General features: G+C 34.7%; 1 protein-coding gene across 1 annotated transcript in view; it reads right to left on the reverse strand.

Annotated features, from left to right (window-relative positions):
• Positions 1-605: 605 nt before the first annotated feature.
• Positions 606-12139, reverse strand: part of LOC124366835 (probable elongator complex protein 2) — a 36400-nt gene continuing 24866 nt past the window's right edge. The window contains exons 11-14 of the mRNA XM_046823435.1: positions 11034-11199; positions 4481-4623; positions 3028-3388; positions 606-807 (exon numbers count right to left, since the gene is read on the reverse strand). Of these exons, the coding sequence (XP_046679391.1) occupies positions 645-807; positions 3028-3388; positions 4481-4623; positions 11034-11199 (833 nt within the window). The 3' untranslated portion in view covers positions 606-644. The remainder of the gene's footprint in view (positions 808-3027; positions 3389-4480; positions 4624-11033; positions 11200-12139) is intronic.

The following is a 12139-nucleotide window of genomic DNA, read 5'->3' on the forward strand; positions in this document are numbered from 1 at the left end:
GTGAAACAGTTTTTAGTGAATGCCGGCGAGAACCTAGGGAGAGCTCGTCTAAGGAAGACTGGAACTGTGCAAAGACTATCATCAACTACTCAATGATAAAATGGGCTCTAGAGTATTTTCAGCCATTCAAATCACCAGGTACCGATAGCATTTTTCTTGCTCTACTGCAGGAAAGTACGAACTTGGTGATACCTCTGCTCCTAAGATTGTTTAGAACTAGCCTAGCGACAGGAGTCATATCCTCATCAGAGAGGACCTCTAGGGTTATTTTTATCCCGAAGCCAGGTAAACCCTCCTATGAGGTTGCAAAGGCTTATAGACCAATAATCCTAACATCCTTCCTCCTCAAGACCACGGAGAAGGTTCTCGATACGCATTTAAAGACTGTGGTCTGTCCGCCAGGTCACACTAAACTAAATACCTTTTGTTTTAGAATGTAAACCTCAACCAGTTCATTATTAGATTAATAGAACAGCATGCTGCACATCATACTGATTAAATTTGTTTAATTGTCACATTTTCTAAAAATATCTCCAAAGGACATTCATATGACAAGAGGCAATGGAAAATTTAATTGGTTTTTAGATTTAGTTGGAAAAAATGTGTTGAAAATAAAAAAACATGGTTTATTTATATACAAATGGTCATTTTATATACAAATCAAATATCTTGATAGTATGATCTAAGCCACAGCTAGCAAGTTGTAAGATACATTCTGTTTGTTTACTTGCAGAGTCTTCAGCCTGGCCAGCTATCCCTAGAACTGGCCGAAAAGACAATCTCTTGACTGTCAGGTGATGCGCAGAACTGATAGGATGGTTAAGGTCAACTTTGCACAACAATAAAAACAAACAGATTTCATTTAGCAAATAACTGCAAGTCATACATACTGCTAGTTATCTTGGTTCTGAAAAAAGTTAAATAACCTGAATAATCGACTCTGAAATGTGTAAAAGTAGGTCTGAATTTAGCATATTCATATATTACATATTTAGAACTATATTAGCACAATTACTTAGTATGGTTTTTGTAAAATAATAATTGTTAGCACCTACACCTTATTCTTAGAACAATACCGTTGCCTGTCTATCTGTCTTGTGTGATACCTCTTGATAGAAAGGTTCTGAAGGCTTGAAACTTGATACATAGATTCCTCTTGGTCTAAGAAAGACCTTTTTTAATTTGGGGTCATAAGATCAAAATGAATTTAAACATTTTTACATTGGTCTTAATAGCAACGGGAAAATCTCAGAACAAAGATATTTGATAAAAAAATAAATATACTATGAAATCGCACGAAATTTTTCAGCTAGTAACCAACAAATGAGATGGAATTGTTTTGTTTAATTGCATGGTTTCATTAAAAAATTATTGATTATCGACCTGAAAATTCTTTGTCATGAACGTTTCCACAACACTTTAAACTTTCTGAACTTCAGCTTCACTCATTTTGGAGAACTTACAAAGTCTAACTGGAAATGCACTAAAGGAACCGCTAAAAAACTTCCTTCTTAAAAAGACAATTTACAACATAGAAGAGTTCAAGGAAGATGTATAAACTCTCTCTATATGTATATCTTACATTATATTCTATTGTAAAACTTGACAAAATTACTGTACTTAAGGTTCATGTAATAAAGATTTTTTGACTTTGACTAGCTGAAAGTAATACAACTGTAAGAAATTTTTTTGATGTTATGAGTTATTCCAAATTTAAACTTTGAAATGTTATATCTTCAGTCCTGTAACTACTTTTGTTTAATGCATAGTTCTATAGTTTATTAACTATCTATATATAAAATTGTAGCCATTTGGTAATCTGAAATTATAAATTAAGCATTCTATAAGAATAAATATAAGTGCCTTACACAGAATCTTTTGAGTTAAAAACACAATGCATTCAAATTTATTTGATGAAAGTAATAGGGATGTATAGAAATGTCTTTATATGTGTATGAGTTACCAAACTTTAGCCTTATAACTCAAAAACTGATTTAATTTGGTACATAGAACTAACAAATTATGTTTGTAACTTAATTGAATGATGATGCGACCAAGCTAAAGAATTTGTTCAACCTTGTACCGCCCTTAATATAATTATCACTCATTAATAATTTACAAACAATAACTTCCAGTTATTATGCCAACAGCAATGAAAAAGAATACGGTTTTCTGCACTTTTCAACTACAAATTTCAAAATTCATAACTCAGAAACTCGTGATTCGATTATGACCAAATATTTATAAAACATAGGGTACAGCATTGTTTTTTATTATGTAATTTTAGAATTTTTGAAATATATGACAAAGAGGCAATTCAGTTACTATCATAACTTTTATTCTTGACCAGGTGGGGTACAAAAACTTCAGCATCGGTTGAAGAGCTCTTAATCTTTATTATTAAATGTCGTTATCTGGGGCGTGTAATTTTGTAACGCACTAATTAAAATGTCTCATTAAAACACATTAAATTGAGCAGGTATTTTAAAATTTACAGAGTATCTGTATCATCAGTATGTCTACTCGTTTGAACATGTCAGACTGCCCAGGGCGGTGTTAATACAGGAAAAGCACTATCAGCGTGTAGTAGGTATTAATATTCAAATTCCTTAGCTGTGTCTCTACCATTCACTTTGAACAATTATTGTATTTCATATGGAAAGACATCTTTTGATATTCTAGGATTTGAGGAGAATTGAATTGAAAATAAATTATAGAAATTCAAAAGTGAAAATCTTTTGCTCGGTGGGGTTTGATTCCACGTCTGTCAATTACCAGTTGAATGCACTTATACTTTACAGCTACGAGACAATCGAATTTGCACCGTCATCTCTTACTTCTTGGCATGAAGAGAACGGTGGAAGAACTACTTTATCGCTACCATATATTCATTTCATATAAATTTGTGACATCTCATGCGGTTCCTCTCAGCCCTCGGCCTTAGGCCAAGGCCTAGTTGTAAATCCGGCACTGAGTTGCTGCCTAGAAAATAAAAAACCAAACTGTACGGAATTGCTAAAAGGATACTTTCCACTGAGCTGAAAAAGAAATCTCCATGGTGACTGAAGATTTTCCCAACCGTACAGTCTAATGTCTCCTGCCTCTGACCCAACAGCCATCAAATACTCGTTTGTGAAGAGATAAAAATCTGCCCCACAGGCAACACTGGTAATGGATTCTTTCGGCAAATCAAGATATTCAGAGCACCCTGCAAAATTGCCTAGAGTGGGGTGGCTGTGTTCTATTTTGTCCCACACCACCACCTTTCCATCACGTGACCCAGTGACAAAATGGGCCGAGTCATGGGTCCATGCACAGCACCAGATTATCCTGGTATGGACCCCTGTACCTTTGTTCGACCTGGCCACCAGACTGTACTTGTCCACCTCTGCAAAAAAAAAAAAAAAAAAACAGGTAAAACAATCAGTTCCTTAAATCATTTAATAAGGAAAAACATATAAGTGTAAAGTTAAAATTACCACGTCCAGACTTCAACAAATCAAGTACTTACTTTGAAGAAAATATTAATCAAGGATGATGAGTATGCCTTATGAATTAAACATAGCCTAGTTAATGTTAGTACTGTAATGTGACATAACAAATACTTATAACGGATTATCGACATAAATCCATTTCTTCATTATCTTATCTCATTCATTCTTTATCAGGTAAAACAATCAGTTCCTTAAATCATTTAATAAGGAAAAACATATAAGTGTAAAGTTAAAATTACCACGTCCAGACTTCAACAAATCAAGTACTTACTTTGAAGAAAATATTAATCAAGGATGATGAGTATGCCTTATGAATTAAACATAGCCTAGTTAATGTTAGTACTGTAATGTGACATAACAAATACTTATAACGGATTATCAACATAAATCCATTTCTTCATTATCTTCCTTAAAATTACTTTATATCAATGTAGTGTACTGTGTAGTTCTCTTTCGGCGTAAAGTAACGAAAACAGTTATTATTTAAGAAGTCAATTTATGACGTCTTTTTCTCCCATGAGGCTAATGCAAATTTTATAAGGTTTTTAAAACCAAATATTAGGATTCAACTTCTGCTAAATTTAATTCTTAAATCTAGAACTAATGGTTTGAAATAATAAGCCATTTTACATTTTAAGTACAATAAATGGCAGCCTAAAATTAATATCTATATAATTCATTTAATTATTTTATGAATAAATATTTTTAAATTGTTAAGATAACAATTTTTGCACAAATGTGAACTAATGCAATATTGAAATCTTTTATTAAATGACATCAATTGGCGTTATTATTAAAAACAAATTAAAATTCTTAAAATAATTTGACATTTATTCTAATAGTCCTAAGCAAAAATAAAACAAATAAAAGCTATGAACTTTGTCCTTCTGTTCATGTTGAATGTTCATAAATTCATTGTTGAAACCCATATTTATTCAACAGCAAACCTGTTAAGAAGGTGATCAAGATCTAAGACCCAAACTTGCCTGATTCACTTCTCTGGAAGACAGCCCAACATCGGTCCCTGGAAACAGACAGCAGGTACTGGTCATCGGGCGAAAACTCGAGCTGAGTGACAGTGAGTTGATGGTAAACCAACCGATCCACCTTCTGCCATGTTGTCGTGTCCCTAGGATGAAATCCCAGACCAGGTTAGAAAGAAACATTTTTCAATTAAGTTTTGGCAAAGCATTCATGTCATCATTAAAAGTTGTATTGTAGAAAAAATCTCTTATCCATTAATTCAATTCAATTCAATTCAATAATATCTTTATTCACACATTCATCAAGAATGGTTACAGAGTCAACACATGCAGTAAAAATTGATGTCATCAAGAAGTAGGTAAACTAGTAGTTTAAAACTATTATAAATGCAAAGAGAAAATATCTTTAAAATTTGATATTAACTAACATTTCTGTAAAATAAAATATATATGAGGAGAAAATATATGAATGCATATACATACACATACATGTCTTAAATAATAGCATTAACAGAATTAAAAAACTCATTCAAACTATAAATTGTAGAGTTTATCAACAGGCTGTGCAGTCTTTTCTTCAGAGTTTTAGAGTCACATGTTTTGAAGTTTTCTGGAAGCATGTTAAAGAGTCTTGCACCGCTATAGGAAGGCTTCTTGGTGTAAAGGATTGTTCTATGCGCTGGAAGGGATATATCATTTGCCCGTCTTGTTGTGTAGCTGTTGACGTCACCAACCCTTGGTAATCTTTCTCTTGAGGCGTGGGTGATTACCTCGATGATGTATATGGACACTACTGTGAGTATCTCAAAAGATTTAAAAGCCTCTCTACAAGATTCTTGTGGCTGTAGTCCTGCCATGATCCGCATAACCCGCTTCTGTAATACCAGGACACGATGAAGGTTGCCGGCAGATGAACTTCCCCACAGAGTTATTCCATATCGAACATGTGATTCGAACAGAGCATGATATGCGGCTTTCAAAGCGATAGAGGTACCAATGGATTTAATCCTCTTCATTGCAAAGATTGCAGAGCTAAGCCTTGAACACAGTTGGTTGGTGTGATTGCTCCAGGAGAGGCCTTGATCCAGAGTTAGGCCTAAGTGTTTTGTGTTGTCAACTCTCTGAAGATCTGGGGGCTCAGTCAAGCATTCTTTTAATCGTCCATTAATATTCAGAAGTGGGGTTCCACCATTCTTTTATTTATTTGCATGCTAAATTACAGACAAGTTATCTAATTACATTGTAGTATTATACTATAAATTATTAAATTTAAGCTAGTTAGCAAATATGAACCGCTAACTGCAGAAAGGCATCAAGTCCCAAATTAACCAACTTTTCAGGGAGCGACAAAAAACCTTATAATTCCATATGTAACATACATATATTTAAATATTATTTTTTATTCTATATGACTGACCTTTTTAAAGATCATATTTTGAAATTGAGTCAATCAAATATTTTTTAAAGAGCTGATTATTAATTTTTTTTTACATAGGACATGTTTCCTTCTGCGGTAAACTATTTTACAATTTTACAAATCATGGGGAAAAATCATTATACAAATCATTTTGTTAGATACATTTATTTTAATGATAAAAAATATCTTATATCTAGGAACACGTTGTATAACAAAGAAAATATTTTTACACTACAATATTTAAGTCATCGTCAGCGGTTTTGATGTGGTAGGCCATGACAGGATTTGGTCCCAAAAGTCAAATTTTTCTTCTGGAATGTATTTTTTTGTTTTTTTTCAGATCTTCCATTTTTTTAATGTTGATCGGAAAGTACCCGTAGCATAGGCTTTTTTTGTTGGAGCCCTGATCGGCATCTCTGCATTTCCTCAATCTGAAGGAATCCGTTGCCAAGCCGGTAATGTTCATGTCACACTGCACCGTGTGAGGCGTCTCAGATGAAAAAAGACATTACCCTGTATTTTGATATTGAAAATGTTATTTTTTGTCTTTTCGGTACATCTCTACCATAGGAATCGTCACTTAAGCTGGTCTTTTTGTAAAACTCTGGCCACCATGCAGTGAAGTCAATAAAATCGTCAAAGTTCATTTTGATGACAGAGAATTTACCAGCGATTTTCGATGAACCAAGAATAAGAGCTTCGACTTCAGCTAAATCATAGTATCTTTCTTCTCTTCCCAATTTTCTTCTTACTATCCCAAAATCTCTATCATTCGGCATAAACGAGTGGGCCTCGGACTGGAAACACTAGTTTTTACTTCATCAAACCGTTTTATTTCACATTAAATACATCATCATTCTTACCAGGGTGTGGTTTTGTTCTGTCCTGAAACAGTTGTCCCCAAACAAATAAAGTTTTTTTACATCATTATCAATTTTGTGTTTGATGTACCAGTCCAATATTGTACAAACTTCGTTAGCTCCCTTACCTCCATTACCCTCGTGATAGATAACAGTTGTACATTCACCTGTTGAAAGATTATGCACACCAAAGACGTTAACAGTGAGCTGCCGGAAGTAATAGGTGTCTTGTACAGGAATGCAAGGTAGAGATACGTTAGCCATAAAAATCATATACAGATCCCAACACTAGTCAACTCATTTTTGCACTTTTCCGTTGTTTCTTGCAACGAGGCATAAAATTTTTTTAGCTCTACGTTTGTGTACCATTAACTCGGCGACAGCTACTCGCTTGGCATTCTCGTTTAAAAAAGGACTTTTTATTTTTCAAGGTTAGTTCCTCGCAAGTTACACAAGCATCTTTAACTGGTCGGTCAAAACCAATGTCAGGGTAGTTTTCATTAAAATAAGTCCAAAAGAACTTATATGAGAGCCTTTTTTCACTTCCCAAAGTTGTTGTAAGAAAGTTTTTGGTTTTTTTTTTTTTATGAACATATCATACATAATTTTCAAATTCAAGTTTGCTGAGAAGTACTGTTTATCTTTGCCTGTATAGTGATGGGTTTTTGTTGGGAATGATTCAACATGGGCCCTTAATCGAGTCAGGACAGACCCGGGTATTGCATTTCCTGAAACGTTTCTTTCCTCTGTTGTCAGTTGGGATTTCATTTACTTGCAACAAATGAGATATAAACGGTAACACTGTTTAGGAGTGTATCCATAAGTTGTCATAAATCCATTTTTACATACCTTGGTGCGTTTGCCATTGTGTAGAATGGAATAGCTTACACTAAAAGCTTTCGGCTTTTCAGATGATGACCCAGGCCTGGATCTTTCTCTTTCAAACAGGACTAACTTCCATTAGAGATTGGAATGAAAATGTCCTGTTCTACTTTGGTTGTCATATTATGTAGTTTTGAAAATATTTCTATCATATCTCCCTCCGGAAAAGCTTTTGAAGGCAGTTGGACTTGCAGCTGAAAACAATAACAGGCTTAATAACAAGAGTATAATATTATGATGAATGTGTCAAAAATATAATAGGCCTAGGCCTACCATATTTTGAGGTTATGTTACCGTCGGGCCAATTTGATGTAATGATTAGGTTATCGTTCAAGACCACTAGGCTAATTTAAAATAAAACTAGAAGTGAAGAGATGTATCAACCAAACATTGTATGCAAAAATAAACTATTGAACAAAACTATTATTTACCTGCAAACATTGGAGCCTGGATTTTTTGCAGGTACAGTTTTGCCTTTCCAGTTTACATGCTCTTTGTCCCTCTACCTTAGACTTTTTTAATCACATTTCTTCTGTACTTTTCTTCATTCTTTACACCCTTCCTTCTTTTATTCGACTGTCCTTCTTCTTCTGAACTACTCATTTTATTTCAATGATGAGGCATTAAGTAATCAGTGAGACCGCCACTAAAATAATGTTATGAATAAACAAAGCACTATGATCGTTGTTTGACGCGACTCAGCTGAAACTGAACGTTAGTTATCGCGTCTGCCACGCGAGCGCTGACAGCCAGCTGGTTACTGCAGAAGGGGAACAAGTCCAGGACTAGTTCCCTTTCTGCAGTAAATAGGTTATTCGAGACGTCGCCATTGCAATAGCAATGCGCGGACATGTTTCTTTCTGCTGTAAACGACGAGTCTTAAACCTAACAACAACTTTGAAGGAAAAACGGAAAACCCGTTAATTTGGACTTGATGCCTTTCTGCAGTTAGCGGTTCATATACAAAATACAAATAATCAGTACTCAATCATGCAAGTCTTAAAGAGGGAGAACCTGCCAAGAACACAAAATCCTTGACATATAAAAAAGTAGCTAAGATTTTAAAATTATGAGCTTGAGTACTTAACAATGACATTTACAACATTAAGAATTACAAAACTTAGAAAGAATTAATAACACTTGTAATATTAATGTAATCAGACTTCACATAGGAGAAGACAAATAACTCAAAATAAGATTATAAAATAAATTGTAACATTAGTAGTGGCAGAACCATTCTTCATGCAATGTAAAAAATTATCCCTGCACAGTTTAGCCAATTTCTATAACAACCATTAAATTGAGGTTTTCCAATTTCTCTCTCTCATTCCCTTTTCCCCTTCTCCTTCCACTGCCTCTTGGAGACTGTTGCACTCCACATATTGACATTTCATACTCAGGTCTGTTATTGGTTCAAAGTTAACATTTTACAGTTACTAAAATAACTGAAGTGTGATTTTTCTTTTGCTTAAAGAAAATAATATATTTAAATTTTAGATGCGATAATTTTTGTTACTGTTATACGTTACTCATTTAAGTGACTTTCTGAAATACTTTGTGGCCAATACCTTAAGGTGCTTACAAGCAATGTTGAATTGAACTGAATTTATTGATTACAAAAGATTACACCTTACCAAGTAAAGATGACTTCTTGATGGGAACACAGTGTTCAAGAAAAATGTACATTTATAATTTTATTAATATTATACTTTAATTAGTGAGAGTGATTACAACATCTGAGTGGCTGTGGTACAAACATACTTAATATCACAACATGTGGCTGTTAATAAATAGAAGTAAAACACTTACAAATACTAAATAAACATCCAACAATAACAGAGTTCTGGATTGGAAGTAATTTTTTCACTGTCTATTTAAATATTTCCAATTTTGTCTGGAATTAAACCGAAATAACATGGAATATAGTTTTCTGGCAACTCTCTCCGTACTCGATGCTGCAGAATAGACATTTCCATGACTACAATACTAGACATGGCACAAATTACGACACACCAGCTTATCATTACTCCCAATATGAAAAGAAACCCTCCTACATAGGCATGAAGCTGCTCAACCTTCTGCTAGAAGAATTGAGATGCCTTACCGAAAGAAAATCGAAGAAAGCCCTTACTCCTTGGCTGGTCAACAATCCTTTTTACACACTTATCAAATTCAATGAAAGAGGATTTACATCTTTTCAAACAAATATTTTTGTTTTACTTATATATTTTATACTATTTGATACCATTTCAATACTTTATGTATTTTAAAATAAAGAATATTTGTATAAGGTGAGCTACAGTGGTCATTTTTCAAAATTGTACTTACTTATAAACCTGTCTCCTAATTAATTAGTACTAGCATATCATCTGTATTTAGAATGTGTTACAACTTAATGATTTTTGTATCATTTTTGTCTGTTGTTTGCTTTTCTTTAGACCAATTAAATTTGATACTTTCCTAAACTGGTTTTGTTTTCATACAAATTATTCTCCAGAGTATACAAACTGTTAATATAATAAATTGATCTGCTTAGGCTAATTTTTAAAACCATTTAATGTTATTACAGCCTCATAATAAATTGTGTTTTATTAAAGAATGTTTAGTATTTGCAACCAACATCAATTTGGTTTTCATTAAATGGTTTAGTAACAAAAATACAGAATCTCTTTTTTCTTAGGCTTACGCAACCAGTGTCATGACAATCATACAGATTTTCAAGTTCAAAAATTGTAAAAAAGTTCCTGTCAAAATTCAAAAATTATTTTGGCCTCCCTGTGATGAGCTATATTCAGTAAATAACTGCTTGACCTAAATCAGTCCAACTGGACCGGTTTGATCCGGAAAACTTGATGATTGTCGAAGCTATATCTTCTCTTCCATTTCAAGTCCTACAAATCAAATAGAATTAAATGTAGTAATCATTAAAAATGAGTATCTTGATCAAAATGTCTTGCATTACTCTTATATAATGAGCTTACTTGGAATTAACATGTGGACTATCTCTGCAAAAGGTTAAGTGGTGTGTGTGTGCGTGCATGCGTGTGTGTGTGTGTGTGTGTAAAATACTTATTCTTCTAACTCGTATATGCAACAGGGATATCTGGATATCTTTTTAACTTTTTACCATGACTGTGTTGAGTTGCAATAAACATTTTGAGAAAGTATTCCTCAGTCTCAATACTTCTGGGGTGTGAAATAAGCCCTTGAAGCCCAAGTATTTGACAATAGGCCAACCTTTAAAAAAAGAACATAAATCTGGTGAGGCCAAATTCAATTGATTCGCCTTGGTTCAAAGGAATGAGAATATCTTAATAAGATCAAAAAGGAAAATATTACAGAAAAAGAACATTTCACCAAGCCATACATAACTAATAAATACTCATTTGTTCAGTACCAGAGCAGGACAGCAGCATGCTCTTCATTAGTAGCCTTACATGCTGAGGCCAGTAGTTTACCATCGCTTGTAGTGGCCAGACTGAATATCTCGTAGCCATGGCCATACAACTTCATTGTCTCTGGCCACAATGTATTTTGGAGGAGGTTGTCTTCTGTCGGAGGCTCTAAAGAAATAGTTATGGTTAGTTTTAATAAAAATATCTAAAATACTCAATATCTATATTAATAATACATAGGAACTTTAAATTATTAAAGTGTCAAGAAGCAAGTGCGAATTATACTCAAATCCGATTTACACAGGTATCTTAACTCAAGAAGGGGCACATCAACCCCTGACTGTATCCTTGCCTTGATAAGGCAGTGGGGCTTATGCGCTCCGACAACCTCGAGAGCTATGCCTGCAGTAGCGCTTAGTTAATGGTAGGGCCACCCTTGCCAGACAAGTCTTCATGAGGTAGGAGGCAGACTAAAAAGGATACACTGATGCAGGTAATGTGAGCAACAGATCAGTACCAAGCTGGATACGATGAGGTGATTTACTCCAAGAGGGTCCAGCATCAGAGAGTGGTGGAGAGTGATTGTGTCATGCTGCAGCCACTGTATTGCTAACTAATGATTTTGGGTTGTTGTAGAACGTGACAGATGAAAAACAGGTGGATATTGTAAGCCAGGTAGGAAGCCACTTCAGTGGAGAATCCCGCACCTCTCAGAATGGCCAGCCCATTGATTCTAGGGCGGGTATAAATCTGATGAGTTACGGGCTTGCTGTTGAAGGTGTCTCTGCTCCTGGTGAAGATCAGGAGGTGGAGATGTGTGAAGTGGGGGTGTTCCAGAGGAGTGGACTTGTGCAGTGTTCACCTGTCACCGGGCACTCTGCCCTGTTTCATTCAGAGTGAGACAAATGTGTTCCACAGTGCTATAGCAGCTGGCTACTAACAGTTGGATATCAACCTGGGGGTGTCAGATGCTGAGCTGCTGATGGAAACCTCCCTGGAAGACACTGGGATGGAGCTAGATAACACCCAGTTGGAGGCATAAATTGGAAAAGTTCTTGACTACAACCTGCATCTTCCATCTAGGTACAGAAAGCAGCTCATGAAGGAG

The sequence above is a fragment of the Homalodisca vitripennis genome, chromosome 7 (genome assembly GCF_021130785.1).
Source record: "Homalodisca vitripennis isolate AUS2020 chromosome 7, UT_GWSS_2.1, whole genome shotgun sequence".
Lineage (NCBI taxonomy): Eukaryota > Metazoa > Arthropoda > Insecta > Hemiptera > Cicadellidae > Homalodisca > Homalodisca vitripennis.